The sequence below is a fragment of the Pseudophryne corroboree genome, assembly GCF_028390025.1.
Source record: "Pseudophryne corroboree isolate aPseCor3 chromosome 3 unlocalized genomic scaffold, aPseCor3.hap2 SUPER_3_unloc_3, whole genome shotgun sequence".
Classification (NCBI taxonomy): domain Eukaryota; kingdom Metazoa; phylum Chordata; class Amphibia; order Anura; family Myobatrachidae; genus Pseudophryne; species Pseudophryne corroboree.
The window spans coordinates 74,861-99,871 of record NW_026967519.1 but is presented as its reverse complement, the minus strand read 5'-3'; the positions used below and the strand labels follow the sequence as shown (position 1 = coordinate 99,871).

The window sequence follows — 25,011 nt, the reverse complement described above, 5'->3', positions numbered from 1 at the left end:
ACCTGTTAATGGGAATGTTGACATGGACTACAGATATATTCTATGGAAAGGATCATAAAATTGGGAGAAGATGAATGACTGCAATGCTGTCACTCACATGCTAGGAAGTTGGAGATCCTATACTGTCAGCTAGGAATGGTTCTAACTGGGACAGAAGCCTAAAGCCCAACGTGTGCTCCTTCCGTGGAATTGCGGGAATCCCTTTTGGTGCTGAATCTTGATAGCGGGTGGAGGATGAGGACTGGAAGAAAACCAATTAATGACAAAGGAGGATGTAGAAGAGATACACAGAAAACGTAGGGAACCAGTAAAGGAGCTGGTACCATATAGCGGGGTGTGAATTTCATGCTGGGAAATCTAGGCGTAAGCTTCAAGATAACCGGACTCAGGCTCGGTGCAGAGTTTATTAATACTTGTTATTATTAGTAATAATCACACATTCTGCGGTGCAGAACATAAACATGTAAAACATTTCTTACACAGAAAATGAAATATGAGCATGCTCCTGGGTGACCGCACTCGTGTAAAAGTTCTGTCTTACTATAACTCCCTATCCTTACACTCAGACCTATATCATGGGTTCACTCTTGTGTGACTTTTCTGATGTTTAGTAAGTACTGAATTGCATGTAAAGCATTTCCCGCATTCAGAGCAAGAATACGGTCTCTCTCCGGTGTGACGTCTCTGATGTATAACAAGATCTGTATTACTTTTAAACCCTTTCCCACATTCCGAGCAAGAATACGGTCTCTCACCTGTGTGACGTCTCTGATGTCTAACAAGTTCTGATTTAATTGAAAAACCTCTCTCACATTCAGAGCAGGAATATGGGTATGCTCCTGTGTGAATCATCTGATGTCTAACAAGTAGTGCATTTACTTCAAACCCTTTCCCACATTCCGAGCAAGAATACAGTCTCTCTCCGGTGTGAAGTCTCTGATGTATAACAAGATGTGGATGGCTTGTAAAACATTTCCCACACTCAGAGCAGGAATATGGTCTCTGCCCCGTGTGACTTTTCTGATGTCGAACAAGAGCTGATTTAAGTGTAAAAGATTTCCCACAATCAGAGCAGGAAAATGGTTTCTCTCCAGTATGCATTCTCTGATGTCTAACAAGTTCTGAATTACTTATACACACTCTCTCACATTCCGAGCAAGAATATAGTCTCTCACCTGTGTGACTTCTCTGATGTCTAACAAGTAGTGATTTAATTGGAAAACATTTCTCGCATTCCAAGCAAGAATAAGGTCTCTCACCTGTGTGACTTCTCTGATGTATAACAAGTTCTGATTTACATCTAAAACATTTCTTACATTCAGAGCAGGAATGTGGGGATGGTCCTGTATGAATCATCTGATGTTTAACAAGATGTGAATTTACTTTAAAACATTTCCCACATTCTGAGCAAGAAAACAGTTTTTCATCTGTATGAATCATCTGATGTACAAGAAGTTCTGAATTACTTCTAAACCCTTTCCCACATTCTGAGCAGGAATATGGTGGCTCTCCTGTGTGACTCCTCTGATGTATAACAAGGTCTGAATTAAGAGTAAAACATTTTTCACATCCAGAGCAAGACGCATTTGTAATGCAGTTGCTTTTTATATGAGTAGATATTTTCTGTGTATGATCTGCGGCTGTATACATGTCAGTATGTGTGAGGTCTCCATCACATGAGACTGATTCCTCCTTTATATCAGTAGATGGATCTTTAGATGGGTCTGTGGGTAAAAATATAGGAGGTTAGTCATTCAATGTAATTGTCCAATTCACTCCATGTGCTAACCAGCCCTTTCCTGGTGTACAGCCATACATCTGAATCTGTGAGGCCTGAGACACTCATCGAAATGTGCACCAGCCCTACGGTAAGTGCAAATTCTTCATCTGAGCAGGGTTGGCTGGTTTAAACCAAATGTTTTTTTTTGGTTTTTTTTTAAACACATTCTATTCTTTATTTTTTTTATCATGCTGTGACCACAGGCACGGTGCCGTGACTTCTTAAAAAAAGCCTATTACAGGTTGAGTATCCCTTATCCAAAATTAAAAATCCCACATTTTTGGCTCCCCTACTGAGATAATGACACATATATATGTATATTATATCTATATAATATATCTATATATACACATCATATATAATATAGATGTCATTATCTCAGTAGGGGACCCAAAAATGTAAGATTTTTAATTTTGGATAAGGGATACTCAACCTGTATAATGGATTCCCCCTGGTATTATTCCACATTCTTGTTGCTTGGTTCTTCATTTGAGTGAGCTGAACCAATGCAGTAAATTCACACACAACAGAGAAATAGGTAAGATGGGAGGGTGAACCAGATCAGAGAGGTAATAAATCTTCCTAGCATCAGCTAAGACTCCACACACTCCTCCCCAACAATCCTACATACTTTGTATGTTTTAATATATTTAGTCTACCTACATATATTCAGATGAAATAGGAATAATAAGCAGTAAAAAATGGTTTTATTGAAAGATGTAACATTAACCCTTTCAGTGGTAATTTTTTTTCATTTTGTCACGCCTCCCAAGATTGTTTTTTATATTTTTTACCTGTTGTTGCCAGGATATTCATGTGCATTGCCAGGGGTTTTACACACTAGGGGTCATACTCTTTGACAGGGTTTTCATGCACTAAGGGGGTCATTCCGAGTTGATCGTAGCTGTGCTAAATTTAGCACAGCTATGATCATGTTCCCGGACATGCGGGGGGATGCCCAGCACAGGGCTAGTCCGCCCCGCATGTCTATCTGCCCTTCCCCACACAAGTAAAAAAGCATTGCACAGCGGTGATGCTTTTGTACTTGTTGAGTAACTTCCGGCCAGCGCAGCTCCTGCGGCTGCCCGGGAGTTGCTCGTCGCATCGGCTGCGTGTGACGTCACGAAGCCGCTGCGGCCTGCCCCCCGCATGGTCTGACCACGCCCCCCACATGGTCCAGCCACGCCCCCATAATGGCCCCGCCCACCCACTGCCTGTCAATCAGGCAGAGGTGATCGCTAGGGAACGACGGCCTTTGCCCATTCGGCATGCTGCGGCGCCGGTGCAGTTACGAACCGATCGCTGTGATAAACTGCAGCAAGCAATCGGGTCGGAATGACCCCCCTAAGATCCATGCTCGTTGGCACGGGGAAAGCTAGTTGCCGAGGGGAATGCTCGTTGCAAAGGAATGCGTACACACTAGGCTGTTTTATAATTCCGGTGCGTTGGATCGTCAGCTATGTCGTGCAGTGTATGCCTTAATGCAAAAAAAGAAAATAAAAACTACTTTCAAGTAAAAAAGAATATATATATGATTCTCATACGTCCTAGAAGATGCTGGGGTCCAATTTAGTACCATGGGGTATAGACTGGTCCCTTGGGAGCCATGGGCACTCTAAGAGTTTAAATAGTGTGGGCTGGCTCCTCCCTCTATGCTCACTCCCGCAGCACTGCCGCCACCCCCTAACAGAGCCAGAAGATACGGTGGTGAGTAGGATGCCAACGCCCCGGTAAGCGAGGAGCCGGTGAGAATGGCGGCATTAGGGTGGGAGCGCAGCACTGATGCTGCGCTCTGGAAGGCTCAGAGGTACGTGTGCGGTGCTGTAAGGGGCGTCCTGGGCCAGCGCAATACCCTAAAAACTGGTCACAGAAAGCTACAGGGGCTTGTACTACTGTTAGCTGCAGTTTCACCTCAAGCCAGTATAATACCATAAGTGTGGGAAGGCGCGCCATTACAGTGGGCGGGGCTTGTCCTCAGAGAGGATCCAGCACTCACCAGCGCCATTTTCTCCCTGCAGATCACACACAGAGACACTGACAGGGAGCGCTGCCCTCCACATAACTCCAGCTATCCTGTGCGGTACCAGGGGTTATAGAAGGGAGGGAGCGTGTTTTGTTAACGGTTTGAAGTTACTCCAGTCAGCGCCAGGCATTTATCATATAACTGCCTACTGGGGCGCTGTGTGTGCTGGCTCCTCATATTCTGTGTCTCTCTGAAATACTCTGTGGGGAAACGGTCTCTACATTTTTTTGTGTGTGTGTCCTGTGCTGCAGAGTGTTTCTCTTCTCCAGAGGAGTCTATTCCATGAACTCAGGAATGCAATATACTGTCTCAGCCTTCTGAAGCCGAACCACCGGAATTAGATTCTCTGGATAGAAGTGACACTGAAATGTTTTTACGTCACATACAGGATTCTGCAGGTTTCATGGTGGAGGCCATGAAGGACCTGGGTCATCTGAATGCAAGGACGTCTTCCATGGCTGTCTCGGCACGCAGGGGTCTCTGGCTACGCCAATGGTCTGGGGATGAGGAATCCAAGAAAAGCGTGGAGAACCTACCCTTCACAGGTCAGGCTCTGTTTGGGGAGGCATTGGATGCGTGGATTTCCACGGCAACCACAGGTAAGTCAACCTTTCTTCCCTCAGCCACTCCACCGACGAGAAAATCTTTTCTTACGTCTACAATGCAGTCCTTTCGGACTGAAAAAGGTTAAAAAGGCCAAGTTCAACTTTCTTCAAAGGTGGTCGAGGGAAATCCAGAAAACCTGCATCAACAGGTTCCCAGGAACAGAAGCCTGGTTATGCTTCCTCAAAATCGTCAGCATGACGGTGGACCTCCCACCTGGAGATCGGGCAGATGGGAGCATAACTGAGAAATTTCAGTCACGTCTGGGCGTCATCAGGCCTGGACCCCTGGGTGCAAGATATTGTGTCCCAGGGGTACAGACTGGAGTTTCAAGAACTCCCACCTCACAGATTCTTCAAATCAGGCGTACCAGCTTTGCTTACAGAAAGGACTATCCTTCAGGAAGCCATTCAAAAATTGGAAAAGGCAAATGTCATTGTTCCAGGTCCACATCATCTGAAAAAATAAGATTTTACTCACCGGTAAATCTATTTCTCGTAGTCCGTAGTGGATGCTGGGAACTCCGTAAGGACCATGGGGAATAGCGGCTCCGCAGGAGACTGGGCACAACTAAAGAAAGCTTTAGGACTACCTGGTGTGCACTGGCTCCTCCCACTAGGACCCTCCTCCAGACCTCAGTTAGGATACTGTGCCCGGAAGAGCTGACACAATAAGGAAGGATTTTGAATCCCGGGTAAGACTCATACCAGCCATACCAATCACACCATATAACTCGTGATACTATACCCAGTTAACAGTATGAACTATAACTGAGCCTCTCAACAGATGGCTCATAACAATAACCCTTTAGTTAGGCAATAACTATATACAAGTATTGCAGACAATCCGCACTTGGGATGGGCGCCCAGCATCCACTACGGACTACGAGAAATAGATTTACCGGTGAGTAAAATCTTATTTTCTCTGTCGTCCTAGTGGATGCTGGGAACTCCGTAAGGACCATGGGGATTATACCAAAGCTCCCAAACGGGCGGGAGAGTGCGGATGACTCTGCAGCACCGAATGAGAGAACTCAAGGTCCTCCTCAGCCAGGGTATCAAATTTGTAGAATTTTGCAAACGTGTTTGCCCCTGACCAAGTAGCAGCTCGGCAAAGTTGTAAAGCCGAGACCCCTCGGGCAGCCGCCCAAGAAGAGCCCACCTTCCTTGTGGAATGGGCTTTTACAGATTTAGGATGCGGCAGTCCAGAAGCAGAATGCGCCAGCTGAATTGTGCTACAAATCCAGCGAGCAATGGTCTGCTTAGAAGCAGGAGCACCCAGCTTGTTGGGTGCATACAGGATAAATAGCGAGTCAGTTTTCCTGACTCCAGGCGTCCTGGAAACATAAATTTTCAAGGCCCTGACTACGTCCAGTAACTTGGAATCCTCCAAGTCCCTAGTAGCCGCAGGCACCACAATAGGTTGGTTCAAGTGAAAAGCTGACACCACCTTAGAGAGAAACTGGGGACGAGTCCTCAATTCTGCCCTATCCATATGGAAAATAAGATAAGGGCTTTTACATGACAAAGCCGCCAATTCTGAAACACGCCTGGCCGAAGCCAAGGCCAATTTCTCACCACTTTCCACGTGAGATATTTTAAATCCACGGTTTTAAGTGGCTCAAACCAATGTGATTTTAGGAAACTCAACACCACGTTAAGATCCCAAGGTGCCACTGGAGGCACAAAAGGGGGCTGAATATGCAGCACTCCCTTTACAAAAGTCTGAACTTCAGGCAGTGAAGCCAGTTCTTTCTGGAAGAAAATCGACAGAGCCAAAATCTGGACCTTAATGGAACCCAATTTTAGGCCCATAGTCACTCCTGACTGTAGGAAGTGCAGAAATCGACCCAGCTGAAATTCCTCTGTTGGGGCCTTCCTGGCCTCACACCACACAACATATTTTCGCCAAATACGGTAACTTCTTTCCTAGCTTTAATCAGCGTAGGAATGACTTCCTCCGGAATGCCCTTTTCTTTTAGGATCCGGTGTTCAACCGCCATGCCGTCAAACGCAGCCGCGGTAAGTCTTGGAACAGACAGGGCCCCTGCTGCAGCAGGTCCTGTTTGAGCGGTAGAGGCCATGGGTCCTCTGATATCATTTCTTGAAGTTCTGGGTACCAAGCTCTTCTTGGCAGATCCGGAACCACGAGTATCGTTCTTACTCCTCGTCTTCTTATTATTCTCAGTACCTTTGGTATGAGAGGCAGAGGAGGGAACACATAAACCGACTGGTACACCCACGGTGTCACTAGAGCATCCACAGCTATCGCCTGAGGGTCCCTTGACCTGGCGCAATATCTCTCTAGCTTTTTGTTTAGGCGAGACGCCATCATGTCCACCTGTGGCCTTTCCCAACGGTTTACAATCAGTTGGAAGACTTCTGGATGAAGTCCCCACTCTCCCAGGTGTAGGTCGTGTCTGCTGAGGAAGTCTGCTTCCCAGTTGTCCACTCCTGGAATGAACACTGCTGACAGTGCTAACACGTGATTTTCCGCCCATTGGAGAATCCTTGTGGCTTCTGCCATCGCCATCCTGCTTCTTGTGCCGCCCTGTCGGTTTACATGGGCGACTGCCGTGATGTTGTCTGATTGGATCAGTACCGGCTGGTTTTGAAGCAGGGGCCTTGCCTGACTTAGGGCATTGTAAATGGCCCTCAGTTCCAGAATATTTATGTGTAGGGAAGTCTCCTGACTTGACCAAAGTCCTTGGAAGTTTCTTCCCTGTGTGACTGCCCCCCAGCCTTGAAGGCTGGCATCCGTGGTCACCAGGACCCAGTCCTGTATGCCGAATCTGCGGCCCTCTTGAAGATGAGCATCTGCAGCCACCACAGCAGAGATACCCTGGTCCTTGGAGACAGGGTTATCAGCCGATGCATCTGAAGATGCGATCCGGACCACTTGTCCAATAGGTCCCACTGAAAAGTTCTTGCATGGAACCTGCCGAATGGAATTGCTTCGTAGGAAGCTACCATTTTTCCTAGGACTCGCGTGCAGTGGTGCACCGATACCTGTTTTGGTTTAAGGAGGTCTCTGACTAGAGATGACAGCTCCTTGGCTTTCTCCTCCGGGAGAAACACTTTTTTCTGGTCTGTATCCAGAACCATCCCCAGGAACAGTAGACGTTTCGTTGGAACCAGCTGTGACTTTGGAATGTTTAGAATCCAACCGTGCTGTTGTAGCACTTCCCGAGATAGTGCTACCCCGACCAACAACTGCTCCTTGGACCTCGCCTTTATCAGGAGATCGTCCAAGTACGGGATAATTAAAACTCCCTTTTTTCGAAGGAGTATCATCATTTCCGCCATTACCTTGGTAAATACCCTCGGTGCCGTGGACAGCCCAAACGGCAGCGTCTGGAATTGGGAATGACAATCCTGTACCACAAATCTGAGGTACTCCTGGTGAGGATGGTAAATGGGGACATGCAGGTAAGCATCCTTGATGTCCAGGGATACCATGCAATCCCCCTCGTCCAGGCTTGCAATAACCGCCCTGAGCAATTCCATCTTGAACTTGAATTTTTTTATGTACACGTTCAAGGATTTCAAATTTAAAATGGGTCTCACCGAACCGTCCGGTTTCGGTACCACAAACATTGTGGAATAGTAACCCCGTCCTTGTTGAAGTAGGGGCACCTTGACTATCACCTGCTGGGAATACAGCTTGTGAATTGCCTCTAGCACAGCCTCCCTGCCTGAGGGAGTTGTCGGTAAGGCAGATTTGAGGAAACGGCGGGGGGGGGGGGGGGGGGGGGGGGGAGACGTCTCGAATTCCAGCTTGTACCCCTGAGAAACTACTTGAAGGATCCAGGGGTCCACCTGTGAGCGAGCCCACTGATCGCTGAAATTTTTGAGGCGGCCCCCCACCGTACCTGGCTCCGCCTGTGGAGCCCCACCGTCATGCGGCGGACTTGGAGGAAGCGGGGGAGGGCCTTTGTTCTTGGGAACCGGCTGTTTGTTGCAGTTTTTTTCCCCTACCTCTGCCTCTGGGCAGAAAGGACCCGCCTTTTCCCCGCCTGCTTTTCTGGGGCCGAAAGGACTGTACCTGATAATACGGCGCTTTCTTAGGCTGTGAGGGAACATGGGGCAAAAATGCTGACTTCCCAGCTGTTGCTGTGGAAACTAGGTCGGAGAGACCATCCCCGAATAACTCCTCACCCTTATAAGGCAAAACTTCCATGTGCCTTTTAGAATCTGCATCCCCTGTCCACTGCCGAGTCCATAAGCCTCTCCTGGCAGAAATGGACATTGCGCTTATTTTAGATGCCAGCCGGCAGATATCCCTCTGTGCATCTCTCATGTATAAGACTGAGTCTTTAATATGCTCTATGGTTAGCAATATAGTGTCCCTGTCTAGGGTGTCAATATTTTCTGACAGGGAGTCTGACCACGCAGCTGCAGCACTGCACATCCATGCTGAAGCAATAGCTGGTCTCAGTATAATGCCTGAGTGTGTATATACAGACTTCAGGATCGCCTCCTGCTTTCTATCAGCAGGCTCCTTAAGGGCGGCCGTATCCGGAGACGGTAGTGCCACCTTCTTTGACAAGCGTGTGAGCGCTTTATCCACCCTAGGGGGTGTCTCCCAACGTGACCTATCCTCTGGCGGGAAAGGGTACGCCATTAGCAACCTTTTAGAAATCACCAATTTTTTTAATCGGGAAAAGCCCACGCTTCTTCACACACTTCATTTAATTCTTCAGACGGGGGAAAAACCACTGGTAGTTTTTTCTCCCCAAACATAATACCCTTTTTTGTGGTACCTGGGGTAATATATCAGAAATGTGCAATACATTTTTCATTGCCTCAATCATGTAACGAGTGGCCCTATTGGACATTACATTAGTCTCTTCGTCTTTAGTATCAGTATCCGTGTCGACATCTGTGTCTGCCATCTGAGGTAGCGGGCGTTTTAGAGCCCCTGATGGCCTTTGAGACGCCTGGGCAGGCACGAGCTGAGAAGCCGACTGTCCCGCATTTGGCATGTCGTCAAATTTTTTATGTAAGGAGTCGACACTTTCACGTAATTCCTTCCATAAGTCCATCCACTCAGGTGTCCGCCCCGCAGGGGGTGACCTCACATTTATAGGCATCTGCTCCGCCTCCACATAAGCCTCCTCATCAAACATGTCGACACAGCCGTACCGACACACCGCACACACACAGGGAATGCTCTGACAGAGGACAGGACCCCACAAAGCCCTTTGGGGAGACAGAGAGAGAGTATGCCAGCACACACCAGAGCGCTATATAATACAGGGACTAACTGAATTATATCCCCTTATAGCTGCTATAATAATTATACTGCGCCTAAATTTAGTGCCCCCCCTCTCTTTTTTACCCTTCTGTAGTGTAGACTGCAGGGGAGAGCCAGGGAGCTTCCTTCCAGCGGAGCTGTGAGGGAGAAATGGCGCCAGTGTGCTGAGGGAGATAGCCCCGCCCCTTTTTCGGCGGACTTCTCCCGCGTTTTTAAAACTCTGGCAGGGGTATTAATTTACACCTATATAGCCTCTGGGACTATATATGTGATAAAGCTCAATATTTATCGTATATACAACCCTTTATGAGGTCTAAGAACACTGTACGCTGTTTACTTAAGAAGTACCGTAAGGGTACGCAAATTGCGTAACGATCGCTCAGCCGTAGGCGAGACGCTCAAGCGTCACGTTCGCTCACGGCCCAGAGATCACAGGCAAGCACTCTGTTGGCTATGACTAACGTAATGATTCGCTATGGCGTAGCGGACGCTCGAGACCACGAGGAGATCACCAGCGGCGCAGACGCTCACAACGCTATACCTTTATGTCTAAACCTTTTATTAATGAAATACACAGAATACCTTAATGTGAATACAGGGTGTAAGTGCAACCTTGTGTAACCTGACTAACTACAAAGCTGCTTGAGCGTCACCGACGCTCAAGTGAACACTTAAAACTATGAGAAAATACACAGATACTGGTTTAGGGTCCAAAGCCTATTATCTGTATTATAACTATTATACTTGCAAAAAGAATCACAGTACAAATGATACACTACAATATAACAGAGACTTCCTAACCAAATAACTATACAAGAAATACAATACAATACTATGCTGATCTAATGCAATACAATACTAGTCAATGGGAGATACGAGAGAAGGAAAAGAGAGAGAGAGAGAGAGAGAGATACATATATATATGAGAGAAATGGCTCACAGAAAGACAATGATTACGGAGAGAAACTTACGCACAAGGGTAAACGATCGCATGCGCCTGGACATCCAGCACCCGATTTTCAGCAATGAGAACCGTTGAAGAGTGAGCGCTGGATGTGGTCGGCCTGCCTATTTATGCCCCACACACAATGCAATCTTACAGTCCCTACAATCCCATTGTCCATTGGACGTCGGAATTCGGCCCTGCATCATAACAAAAGGTCATAGGTTGATTCATACAGGTGGGCTGTGACGATCTCAAACAGCTCAGGTGGGCGGGGAACTAGGTTTCCCGCCGCATACCTGAGTATGAGTAAATAGTAGAAATGGACATAAACTTCTTATGTCCATAACTATTCGCACGAGCGATTAATACGCTCCAAACCAACACCGGAATATTGCTATTTAAATACTCTTCCGATGGGTACCAAACACTACTGCATGACTCCTGTTAGACCCTTCCTACGATACAAAGAGGGATTCCTCAGCTCAGGGACATTCTATATTAACCAAACTTTCAGAATCTATCAAAGGGACCATGATCTACAAACTACATTATTACTGAAAATATGTAACGAATGAGTCGCACGCTACGATTACATAAACTCTACCGTAAATACGCATACCGTGCGCCCGCGGGTGCACGCTATTGCGGGTATGCGCCTTCACGGGAGAGCGTACGCATGCGCAGCGCAGACCAGTGTGCGGTGCAAATATGGCAACGTGCATAGAGATATTTTTCTGACTTTGACATATGGTGTAGATTTGCCAGCCAAGGTGTGTTATATTGCACTCAGGGCGCCCCCCCCCCAGCGCCCTGCACCCATCAGTGACCGGAGTGTGAGGTGTACATGAGGAGCAATGGCGCACAGCTGCAGTGCTGTGCGCTACCTTGGTGAAGACTGAAGTTTTCTGCCGCCGATTTTCCGGACCATCTTCATGCTTCTGGCTCTGTAAAGGGGACGGCGGCGCGGCTCCGGGAACGAACACCAAGGTCGGGTCCTGCAGTCGAACCCTCTGGAGCCAATGGTGTCCAGTAGCCTAAGAAGCCCAAACTACCACCAGTTAGGTAGGTTCGCTTCTTCTCCCCTTAGTCCCTTGTAGCAGTGAGTCTGTTGCCAGCAGATCTCACTGTAAAATAAAAAACCTAAAATATACTTTCTTTCTAGGAGCTCAGGAGAGCCCCTAGTGTGCATCCAGCTCAGCCGGGCACAAGATTCTAACTGAGGTCTGGAGGAGGGTCATAGTGGGAGGAGCCAGTGCACACCAGGTAGTCCTAAAGCTTTCTTTAGTTGTGCCCAGTCTCCTAAGGAGCCGCTATTCCCCATGGTCCTTACGGAGTTCCCAGCATCCACTAGGACGTCAGAGAAATAAGATTTTAAACCTACCGATAAATATTTTTCTCCTAGTCCGTAGGGGATGCTAAGGACTCTGTAAGGACCATGGGGTATAGATGGGCTCCACAGGAGACATGGGCACTTTAAGACCTTTTATTGGCCGTGAACTGGCTCCTCCCTCTATACCCCTCCTCCAGACCTCAGTTATAGGAACTGTGCCCAGAGGAGATGGACATTTTGAGGAAAGGATTTTGTTAAGTAAGGGTGAGATATATACCAGCTCATACCACAACACACCGTACAAGCTGGGATATAACTAAACCAGTTAACAGTATGAACAAATAAGATCAGCAACAGGTTGATCTGAACTGCAACACAACCCTTGTGTAGACTTATCAATAACTATGTACAAGTACTGCAGATTTATTCCGCACTGGGACGGGCGCCCAGCATCCTCTACGGACTAGGAGAAAAAGATTTACCGATAGGTTTAAAATCTTATTTTCTCTTACGTCCTAGAGGATGCTGGGCACTCCGTAAGGATCATGCTCAAAGCTCCAGACCGGGCGGGAGAGTGCGAATGACTCTGCAGCACGATTGAGCAAAAAAAGAGAGGTCCTCATCAGCCAGGGTATCAAACTTATAGAATTTTGCAAAAGTGTTTGAACCCGACCAAGTAGCTGCTCAGCAAAGCTGTTATGCCGAGAGGCCTATGGCAGCCGCCCAAGAAGAGCCCACCTTCCTAGTGGAATGGGCCTTTACCGATTTTGGTAACGACAATCCAGCCGTAGAAGGGGCCTGCTGAATCGTGTTAAAGATCCAGCGTGCGATAGTCTGCTTGGAAGCAGGAGCGCCAACCTTGTTGGCTGCATATAGGATACACAGAGCCTCCGTTTTCCTAATACGAGCTGTTCTGGCTACATAGATTTTTAAAGCCCTGACTACATCAAGGTACTTGGAATCCTCCAAGACATCCGTAGCCACCGGCACTACAATAGGTTGGTTCATGTGAAACGACGAAACCACCTTAGGTAGAAATTGTGGACGAGTTTTCAATTCCGCTCTATCCACATGGAAAATCAGATAAGGGCTCTTGTAAGACAAGGCCGCCAATTCTGACACCCTCCTTGCATGACCACTTTCCAAGTGAGAAATTTTAACTCAACAGTTTGAAGTGGTTCAAACCAATGTGATTTAAGGAACTGTAACACCACGTTAAGGTCCCACGGTGCCACAAAAGGAGGTTGGATGTGCAGTACTCCCTTCACAAAAGTCTGCACTTCTAGAAGAGAGGACAATTCCTTCTGAAAAAATATTGATAAGGCCGAAATATGCACCTTAATGGAGCCTAACTTTAGGCCCATATCCAGCCCCGCCTGTAGAAAATGGAGAAAACGACCCAGCTGAAAACCTCCGTATGAGCATTCTTGGATTCACACCAAGACACATAATTCCTCCAGATACGGTGATAATGTTTCACCGTTACCTCCTTCCTAGCTTTAAGCAGAGTAGGGATGACCTCTCCTGGAATACCTTTCCTAGCTAGGATTTGGTGTTCAACCGCCATGCCGTCAAACGTAACCGCGGTAAGTCTTGGAACACACACGGCCCCTGTTGTAACAGGTCCTCTCTTAGAGGAAGAGGCCAAGGATCTTCTGTGAGCATTTCCTGAAGATCTGGATACCAGGCCCTTCGAGGCCAGTCTGGAACAATGAGCATCATTTGAACTCTTGTTCTTCTTATGATCCTCAATATCTTTGGGATGAGTGGAAGTGGAGGGAACACATAGACCGACTGATACACCCACGGTGTCACTAGTGCGTCTACTGCTATTGCTTGAGGGTCCATCGACCTGGAACAATACGTCCGAAGCTTTTTGTTGAGGAGTGACGCCATCATGTCTATTTGAGGGAGTCCCCAACCGTTTGTCACTTCTGCAAAGACCTCTTGATGAAGCCCCCACTCTCCTGGATGGAGATCGTGTCTGCTGAGGAAGTCTGCTTCCCAGTTGTCCACTCCCGGGATGAAAACAGCTGACAGATCGCTTACATGATTTTCCGCCCAGCGAAGAATCCTGGTGGCCTCCGCCATCGCTGCTCTGCTTCTTGTTCCGCACTGGCGGTTTACATGTGCCACGGCTGTGATGTTATCTGACTGGATCAGTACAGGTAGGTTGCGAAGAAGATGCTCCGCCTGTCTCAGGCCGTTGTGTATGGCCCTCAATTCCAGCAAATTTATGTGCAGACAAGCCTCCTGGCTTGACCATATTCCCTGAAAATGTTTTCCTTGTGTGACCGCTCCCCAGCCTCGGAGGCTCACATCCGTGGTCACCAGAACCCAATCCTGGATTCCGAACCTGCGACCCTCTAGGAAGTGAGCACTGTGGAGCCACTACAGGAGATATCCTGGCCCTGGGGGACAGGCTTATCATCCGATGCATTTGGAGATGGGACCCTGACCATTTGTCCAGTAGGTCCCACTGAAATGTTCTTGCATGGAACCTGCCAAACGGAATGGCCTCGTAGGCCGCCACCATCTTTCCCGACACTCGAATGCATTGATGAATCAACACTCTTTTTGGTTTCAGCAGATCCCTGACCATGTTCTGGAGTTCCAGAGCTTATTCCATTGGGAGAAAAACCCTCTGCCGTTCTGTGTCCAGAATCATGCCCAAAAACGACATTCGAGTTGTCGGCATCAACTGCGACTTTGGCAAATTTAATAGCCAGCCGTGTTGTTGTAGTACCCTCAGAGAGAGTGCCACGCTTTTCAGTAACTGGTCTCTTGATCTCGCCTTTATCAGGAGATTGTCCAAGTACGGGATAATTGTGACACCTTGCTTGCGCAGGAGCACCATCATTTCCGCCATTACCTTGGTGAAAATCCTCGGGGCCGTGGAAAGCCCAACCGGCAACGTCTAAAATTGGTAATGACAATCCTGCACAGCGACTCTCAGGAACGCCTGATGAGGAGGATACATGGGGACATGAAGGTATGCATCCTTTATGTCTAGCGACACCATAAAATCCCCCCGTCCAGACTGGAAATCACTGCCCGGAGAGATTCCATCTTGAATTTGAATCTTTTCAAATACAGGTTTAGGGATTTTAGGTTCAGAATTGGTCTGACCGAGCCGTCTGGCTTCGGGACCACAAATAGAGTTGAATAAAACCCCTTTCCCTGTTGCAACAGGGGAACCGTGATAATCACTTGCTGTTGACACAGCTTTTGTATCGCAGGTGAAACTGTTTCTCTCTCTGAGAGAGAAGCTGGTAAGGCAGATTTGAAAAATCGGTGTGGAGGCATGTCTTTGAACTCCAATCTGTATCCTTGGGTTACAATTTCTAGCACCCAAGGATCCAAGTTCGAATTAATCCAGACCTGGCTGAAGACGTGCCCCCACCGGTGCGGACTCCCGCAGCGGAGCCCCAGCGTCATGCGGTGGATTTGGTAGAGGCCGGAGAGGACTTCTGCTCCTGGGAACTAGCCGCAGCTGGTGTTCTTTTCCCTCTACCCTTGCCTCTGGCGATGACGGATGATCCACGTCCCTTTCTGAATTTATGAGACCGAAAGGACTGCATCTGGTATGGAGGCATTTTCTTTTGCTGTGGGGGAACAAAAGGCAAAAAGAAGACTTACCCGCGGTAGCTGTGGAAACCAGGTCCGCGAGGCCGTCCCCAAACAAAAGTTCACCCATGTACGGCAAGGCCTCCATAAGTCTCTTGGAGTCAGCATCACCAGTCCATTGACGGGTCCACAACGCCCTCCTAGCTGAAATTGCCATGGCATTGGCCCTTGATCCCAAGAGGCCAATATCTCTCGCAGCCTCCCTTAGGTATAACGCTGCGTCCTTGATGTGACCCAATGTCAACAATACACCCTCCCTGTCGAGGGTGTCCATGTCAGATGACAAGTTATCTGCCCATCCTGCAATCGCACTACTCACCAATTCCGACGCTACCGCCGGTCTGAGCAGGGTTCCCGTAGTTGCATAAATCGATTTCAAGGTAGTTTCCTGCCTGCGATCTGCAAGATCCTTTAGTGTCGCCGTGTCTGGAGACGGTCGAGCCACCTTTTTGGATAAACGCGTCAAAGCCTTATCTACCGTGGGTGATGATTCCCACCATAACCTGCCCTGTGAGAGGAAAGGATACGACATAACAATTCTCTTAGGAATCTGCAGTCTTTTGTCTGGAGTTACCCAAGCTTTTTCAAATAGAGCGTTCAGCTCATGGGATGGGGGAAATGTTACCTCAGGTTTCTTCTCCTTAAACATACAGACCCGTGTGTCAGGGTCAGAAGGGTCCTCTGTGATATGTAATACATCTTTTATTGCAATAATAATGTACTGAATACTCTTGGCCACCCTTGGGTGTAACCGAGCGTCATCATAGTCGACACTGGAGTCGGAATCCGTGTCGGTATCAGTGTCTGCTATCTGGGTAAAGGGACGTTTCTGGGACCCTGATGGGTTCTGTGACACATTAATATCCATGGATTGTCTCCATGCTTGGTTCTGGGACTCAGATTTGTCCAATCTTTTATGTAATAAAGCCACACTTGCATTCAAAACATTCCACATGTCTACCCAATCAGCAGTCGGCGGTGCCGTCGGAGTCACTATTACATTCTGCTCCGCATCCTCTCTGGAAGAGCCTTCCGCCTCAGACATGTCAACACACACATACTGACACCCCCACACACACTGGGATATAGGGGACAGACCCACAATAAGGTCCTTTAGAGAGACAGAGAGGGAGTTTGCCAGCTCACACCCAGCGCCACTGCAGTCTGAAATATTAATAACGTCCCAGACCTGTAAGCGCTTTTTGTATCACACTAGTACCAAATTAATGTGCCCCCCCCCCCTCCCTGATTTGCACCCTGTTACTTGTATACAGCGGTGAAGGGAGTCCGGGAGCAGCGTCTCTGCAGCAAGCTGTGGAGAAAATTGATCTGGTTAGAGCTGAGGGACTAAGCTCAGCCCCCCTCGATGGCGCGCTTCGGTCCCGCTAATTTTTATACTGGCGGGGTTCTGTATATACTGCCCATGCAGTATCTATGCGTGCTGCCAGTGAACTTTAATGAGGTAATTATTGCTGCCCAGGGCGCCCCCCCTGCGCCCTGCACCCTTGCTGTGCCTCGTGTGTGTGTGTGTGTGTGTGTGGGAGCAATGGCGCGCTGCGCGGTACCTCATGAAGATCTGAAGTCTTCTGCTGCCTTTGAAGTCTTCTTGCTTCTCATACTCACCCGGCTTCTATCTTCCGGCTCTGTGAGGAGGACTGCGGCGCGGCTCTGAGACGAACAGCTAGGCGTACCATGTGCTCCGACCCTCTGGAGCTAATGGTGTCCAGTAGCCTAAGAAGCAGAGCCTATCAGTAAAGTAGGTCTGCTTCGCTCTCCTCAGTCCCACGAAGCAGGGATCCTGTTGCCAGCAGTGCTCTCTGAAAATAAAAAACCTAACAAAGTCTTTTTCCAGAGAAACTCAGTAGAGCTCCCCTAGTGTGCAACCAGTCTCCTCTGGGTACAGAATCTGAGGTCTAGAGGAGGGGCATAGAGGAAGGAGCCAGTTCACACCCATTAAAAGGTCTTAAAGTGCCCATGTCTCCTGCGGAGCCCGTCTATACCCCATGGTCCTTACGGAGTCCCCAGCATCCTCTAGGATGTAAGAGAAACATGGGTTACTACTCAAACCTATTTGTGGTACCGAAACCGGATGGTTCGGTGACGCAAATATTGATCCTAAAATCTTTAAACCCCTATTTGAGGGAATTCAAGTTCAAAATGGAGTCTCTGAGAGCGGTCATCTCAGGTCAGGAGGAAGTGGAATTCCTGGTATCCCTAGATATAAAGGATGCATAACTTCACATTCCGATTTGGCCGCCACACCAGGCTTATCTCAGATTTGCTCTGTTACTATCAGTTACAGGCACTGCCATTTGGCCTCCCCACGGCACAGAGAGTGTTCACCAAAGTAATGGCAGAAATGATGCTACTCCTCCGCAAGCAGAGAGTGAACATAATTCCATACCTGGACGATCTACTGATAAAAGCATCTTCCAGGGAGAAAATGTTACAGAACATTGCTCTCACAACTCGAGTACTCCGGGATCATGGCTGGATCCTGAATCTTCCAAAGTCACATTTGGAGCCGACAAGGAGATTGTCTTTCCTAGGGATGATCCTCGACACGGAAGTGCAGAAGGTGTTTCTACCGGTGGAGAAAGCATTGGTGATACAATCAATGGTCCGGGATGTCTTGAAGCCAACCTGGGTATCGGTTCATCAGTGCATTGGCCTTCTGGGGAAGATGGTTGCCTCTTACGAGGCTCTACAGTACGGAAGATTTCATGCACGGTCCTTCCAACTGGATCTCCTGGACAAATGGTCGGGATCTCTACTTCACATGCACCAGAGGATACGTCTGTCTCCGAAAGCCAGACTCTCGCTCCTCTGGTGGCTGCAAACCTCTCACCTACTAGAGGGCCGCAGGTTCGGGATTCAGAATTGGATTCTTCTAACCACGGATGCAAGTCTCAGAGGTTGGGGAGCAGTCGCCCAAGGGGAAACCTTCCAGGGAAGGTGGTCAAGTCTGGAATCCATTCTTCCAATAAACTTTCTGGAACTACCGCCTGTAGAAGACCGTTGTACATGGCCCTTAGTTCCAGAATGCACATCTTCTGCAAGATCAAGCCATTCAGGTTCAGTCGGACAACGTCACAGCGGTGTCCTATATAAACAGGCAGGGCGGAACGAAGAGTAGAGCTGCAATGTCAGAGGTAACAAGAATCATCCTCTGGGAGGAAAGACACGCGGCGGCGCTGTCAGCAATCTTCATTCCAGGAGTGGACAACTGGGAAGCGGACTTCCTCAGCAGACACGATCTCTATCCGGGGGAGTGGGGCCCTACACCCAGAGGTGTTTGCAGAGGTGACAAGTCTTTGGGGCGTACCTCAAATAGAATGATGGCCTCACGCCTCAACAAGAAGCTTCGGCGGTACTGTTACAGGTCGAGGGATCCACAGGCAGTGGCAGTGGACGCCCTGGTAACTCCGTGGGTGTTCAAGTCAGTGTACGTATTCCCTCCACTCCTGCTCATCCCAAGGATTCTCAAACTAATCAAAAGAACAAGAGTTCAGGTGATCCTCATTGCTCCGGGCTGGGCAAGAAGGGCTTGGTACGCGGATCTTCTGGAGTTACTACTGGAAGATCCGAGTCCTCTTCGAGAGGACCTTCTGCAACAGGGGCCGTTCGCTTATCAAGACTTACAACGGCTATGTTTGACAGCATGGAGGTTGAACACCAGATCTTAGCTCGGAAGGGCATTCCCAACAAGGTTATTCCTACCCTGATACGGGCTAGGAAGAGTAACGTCAAGACCTTACCATAGGTTTTGGAAAAAGTATGTGTCTTGGTGTGAATCCAAAAAGTTTCCTACAATGGAATTTCAACTTGGGCGGTTTCGCCTCTCCCTGCAAGCAGGAATGGATGTGGGCCTGCGCTCCATAAAAGTCCAGATTTCGGCCAGAATCAATTGGCTGCCCTTCCTGAGGTTCAGACTTTCTTGAAAGGGGTTCTGCACATCCAACCTCCCTTTATGCCTCCTACGGCACCTTGGGATCTTAACGTGGTGCTGCAGTTCCTGCAATCGGATTGGTTCGAACCTTTACAGGAGGCTGAAGTCAAGTTTCTTACTTGGAAGGCTGTCACACTGTTGGCATTGGCATCTGCTAGACGTGTGTCAGAATTGGGGTCATTGTCCTGCAAGAGCCCCTACTTGATTTTCCATGAAGATAGAGCGGACCTCAGGACGCATCAGCAGTTTCTTCCAAAGGTTGTGTCGGCTTTTCATATCAACCAACCTATTGTGGTGCCAGTGGCTACTGACTCCTCAATTACCTCAAAGTCCTTAGATGTTGTGAGGGCTTTGAAGATTCATGTGAAGAGAACTTCTCGTCACAGAAAGTCGGACTGTCCGTTTGTCCTTTATGATCCCAACAAGGTTGGGTGTCCTGCTTCTAAGCAGATGATTTCTCGCTGGATCAGGTTCACTATCCAGCATGCTTATTCTACGGCAGGATTGCCGCGTCCAAAATCGGATAAGGCCCACTCTACTCATAAAGTGGGTTCTGCCTGGGTGGCTGCCCGGGGTGTCTCTGCTTTACAACTTTGCCGAGCAGCTATTTGGTCTGGGTCGAACACGTTTGCAAAGTTTTACAAGTTCGATACTTTGGCCTCTGAGGACCTTAAATTTAGTCAATCTGTTCTGCAGGAGCCTCCGCGCTCTCCCTCCCGTACTGGGAGCTTTTGTACATCTCCATGTGACTAATGTGGACCACAGCATCCTCTAGGACATATGAGAAAATAGGATTTTAATAACCCACCGGTAAATCCATTTCTCGTAGTCCGTAGAGGATGCTGGGCGCTCTCCCAGCGCTTCATTTTCCTGCAGTTGTTACTTGGTTCAGTACTGCCTTGTTACTTGGTTAAGTAATGTTGTTCAGCGGTTGTTGACTTGTTTCAAGCTAGTTAGCTTGGTTGTCTGTTATGTGTGAGCTGGTGTGAATCTCACCACTATCTGTGTATTTACTTCTCTTGAAGTATGTCTCCTCGGGCACTATTTCTAGACTGGGTCTGGTAGGAGGGGCATAGAGGGAGGAGCCAGCCCAGACTATTAAACTCTAAAAGTGCCCATGGCTCCCAAAGGACCCGTTTATACCCCATGTTAGTAATGTGGACCCCAGCATCAGAGCCGTAACTACGTGTGTGCCAAGGGGGCTTGGCACACAGCGCAGTTGCCCTGGGGGCGCACGGCCAGCGGCATGTAATGAGTCAAATTGACTCATTACATGCCGCCTCCGTGCGCCGCGCTGTGAAGCTGAAGACATCAGCGGAGGCCGGAGGCAGCGGAGAAGGAGGAGGGAGGGGGAGCAGGGAGCCGCAGCAGCGCTATGTTATTGGTAGTAAGCGCCGCTGCAGCATCCCCCTCTCCTTCCGTATTGGCTGCCCGGCAGCCAATACAGAAGGAGAGGGGGATGCTGCAGCGGCGCTTACTACCAATAACATAGCGCTGCTGCGGCTCCCTGCTCCCCCTTCCTCCTTCTCATCTCACTGCCGCCACCGAGGGAGCAGCACGAGGAGCCTGTCAGCGGGGAGAAGGTAAGTATACCCCCCCCCCTCTCTCTCTCTCTGTCTGTCTCTCTCTCTCTCTCTGTCTCTCTCTCGGACACCGCCTGCCGCAATGTGTAAAAAATGGGACTGGCTGCCGCAATGTGTAAAATGGGACTGGCTGCCGTAATGTGTAAAAAATGGGACTGGCTGCAGCAATGTGTAAAATGGGACTGGCTGCCGCAATGTGTAAAATGGGACTGGCTGCAGCAATGTGTAAAATGGGGTCCTGGCTGCCGCAATGTGTAAAATGGGACTGGCTGCCGCAATGTGTAAAAAAGGGGGACTGGCTGCCGCAATGTGTAAAATGGGACTGGCTGCCGCAATGTGTAAAAAATGGGACTGGCTGCCACAATGTGTAAAATGGGACTGGCTGCCGCAATGTGTAAAAAAGGGGGACTGGCTGCCGGAATGTGTAAAATGGGACTGGCTGCCGCAATGTGTAAAAAATGGGACTGGCTGCCGCAATGTGTAAAATGGGACTGGCTGCCGGAATGTGTAAAATGGGACTGGCTGCCGGAATGTGTAAAATGGGACTGGCTGCCGCAATGTGTAAAAAATGGGACTGGCTGCCGCAATGTGTAAAAAATGGGGACTGGCTGCCGCAATGTGTAAAATGGGGTCCTGGCTGCCGCAATGTGTAAAATGGGACTGGCTGCCGCAATGTGTAAAAAGGGGGACTGGCTGCCGCAATGTGTAAAAAGGGGGACTGGCTGCCGTAATGTGTAAAAAGGGGGACTGGCTGCCGCAATGTGTATAAAGGGGAACACCGTCTGCCGTAATGTGTAAAAATGGGGACGCTGTCTGCTGTAATTGTAAAAAAGGGACGCTGTCTGCCGCAATGTGTAAAAAGAAGGACCGGCTGCCGCAATGTTTTAAAAGGGAGACTGGCTGCTGTAATGTGTAAAAAGGGGGACTGGCTGCCGCAATGTGTAAGAAAGGGTCCTGGCTGCCGCAATGTGTAAAAAGGGAGACTGGCTGCCGCAATGTGTAAAAAGGGGGACTGGCTGCCGCAATGTGTAAAAAGGGGGACTGGCTGCCGCAATGTGTAAAAAGGGGGACTGGCTGCCGCAATGTGTAAAAAGTGGGACACTGTCTGCTGTAATGTATAAAAGGGGCTCTACCTGGTGTAGTGGCGCTACTGTGCAGCGTCATTTGAATAATGGAGACTACTGTGCACCGTAGTATGAATTGCTATTATTTTGTGGCCACGCCCCTTCCCCGTGAAGCCACGCCCCTAGAATTTTTTTGCGCACTGCCCCTATCTTACATGGGGGGGGGGGGGGGGGGGGGGAGGCGCCACGGTTGTTTCTTGCACACAGCGCTAAAATGCCTAGTTACGGCACTGCCCAGCATCCTCTACGGACTACTCAAAAAGGTTTTACCGGTAGGTAATTAAAATCCTATTTCTCTGACGTCCTAAGTGGATGCTGGGACTCCGTAAGGACCATGGGGAATAGCGGCTCCGCAGGAGACAGGGCACAAAAGTAAAAGCTTTAGACCTAGGTGGTGTGCACTGGCTCCTCCCCCTATGACCCTCCTCCAAGCCTCAGTTAGTTCTTTGTGCCCGGCCGAGAAGGGTGCAATCTAGGTGGCTCTCCTGAGCTGCTTAGAAGTAAAAGTATACTTAGGTTTTTTTATTTTCAGTGAGTCCTGCTGGCAACAGGCTCACTGCAACGTGGGACTAAGGGGAGAAGAAGCGAACTCACCTGCGTGCAGAGTGGATTGGGCTTCTTGGCTACTGGACATTAGCTCCAGAGGGACGATCACAGGCCCAGCCATGGATGGGTCCCAGAGCCGCGCCGCCGGCCCCCTTACAGATGCTGAAGCAAGAAGAGGTCCAGAAATCGGCGGCAGAAGACTTTCCAGTCTTCATAAGGTAGCGCACAGCACTGCAGCTGTGCGCCATTGCTCTCAGCACACTTCACACTTCGGTCACTGAGGGTGCAGGGCGCTGGGGGGGGGCGCCCTGGGCAGCAATGAAATTACCTATTTTGGCAAAAAATACATCACATATAGCTCCTGGGCTATATGGATGTATTTAACCCCTGCCAGTTTTCCAGAAAAATGCGGGAGAAGAGCCCGCCGAGAAGGGGGCGGGGCCTATCTCCTCAGCACACAGCGCCATTTTTCCCACACAGCTCCGCTGGTAGGAAGGCTCCCAGAATCTCCCCTGCATCCTGCACTACAGAAACAGGGTAAAAAAGAGAGGGGGGCACTTATTTGGCTAAATATACAGATATAAGCAGCTATAAGGGATAGACACTTATTGTAAGGTTGTCCATATACATATATAGCCCTCTGGTGTGTGCTGGCAAACTCTCCCTCTGTCTCCCCAAAGGGCTAAGTGGGGTCCTGTCCTCTATTAGAGCATTCCCTGTGTGTGTGCTGGGTGTCGGTACGTGTGTGTCGACATGTATGAGGAGGAAAATGATGTGGAGGCGGAGCAATTGCCTATAATGGTGATGTCACCCCCTAGGGAGTCGACACCTGAATGGATGGCCGTATTTAAGGAATTACGTGACAGTGTCGGCACGTTACAGAAAACTGTTGACGACATGAGACAGCCGGCAGCTCAGTTAGTGCCTGTCCAGGCGTCTAAAACACCGTCAGGGGCTATAAAACGCCCGTTACCTCAGTGGGTCGACACGGACCCAGACACAGACACTGACTCCAGTGTCGACGGTGAGGAAACAAACGTGATTTCCAGTAGGGCCACACGTTACATGATCACGGCAATGAAGGAGGCTTTGCATATCTCTGATACTGCAAGTACCACGAAAAGGGGTATTATGTGGGGTGTGAAAAACCTACCCGTAGTTTTTCCTGAATCAGATGAATTGAATGAAGTGTGTGATGAAGCGTGGGTTTCCCCCGATAAAAGATTGCTAATTTCTAAAAAATTATTGGCACTATATCCCTTCCCACCAGAGGTTAGGGCTCGTTGGGAAACACCCCCTAGGGTAGATAAGGCACACACGCTTATCAAAACAAGTGGCGTTACCGTCTCCAGAAACGGCCGCCCTTAAGGAGCCAGCAGATAGGAGGCTGGAAAATATCCTTAAAAGTATATACACACATACTGGTGTTATACTGCGACCAGCAATCGCCTCAGCCAGGATGTGCAGTGCTGGGGTGGCGTGGTCAGACTCCCTGACTGAGAATATTGATACCCTAGACAGGGACAGTATTTTATGGACTATTGAGCAATTAAAAGATGCATTTTTATATATGCGTGATGCACAGCGAGATATTTGCACTCTGGCATCAAGAGTAAGTGCGCTGTCCATTTCTGCCAGAAGAGGGTTATGGACGCGACAGTGGTCAGGTGATGCGGATTCAAAACGGCACATGGAGGTATTGCCGTATAAAGGGGAGGAGTTATTTGGGGTCGGTCTATCAGACCTGGTAACCACGGCAACGGCTGGGAAATCCACATTTTTACCTCAAGTCACCTCTCAGCAGAAAAAGACACCGTCTTTTCAGCATCAGTCCTTTCGTTCCCATAAAGGCAAGCGGACAAAAGGCCAGTCATATCTGCCCCGGGGCAGAGGAAGGGGGAAAAGACTGCAGCAGACAGCTTCTTCCCAAGAACAGAAGCCCTCTTCCGCTTCTGCCAAGTCCTCAGCATGACGCTGGGACCTTACAAGCAGACTCCGGTACGGTGGGAGGTCGTCTCAGAAATTTCAGCGCGCAGTGGGCTCACTCGCAAGTGAACCCCTGGATCCTGCAAGTAGTGTCTCAGGGGTACAAATTGGAATTCGAGACGTTTCCCCTTCGCCGGTTCCTGAAGTCTGCTTTACCAACAGCTCCCTCAGACAGGGAGGCGGTATTGGGAGCCATTCACAAGCTGTACTCCCAACAGGTGATAATAAAAGTACCCCTCCTACAACAAGGGAAGGGGT

General features: G+C 49.0%; 1 protein-coding gene across 1 annotated transcript in view; it reads right to left on the bottom strand.

The window, feature by feature from the left end:
* Nucleotides 1–25,011, bottom strand: part of LOC134983999 (oocyte zinc finger protein XlCOF7.1-like) — a 166,758-nt gene that overhangs the window by 92,533 nt on the left and 49,214 nt on the right. Inside the window, exon 9 of the mRNA XM_063949658.1 lies at nucleotides 577–1,724. Coding sequence (XP_063805728.1) covers nucleotides 577–1,724 — 1,148 coding nt within the window. The remainder of the gene's footprint in view (nucleotides 1–576; nucleotides 1,725–25,011) is intronic.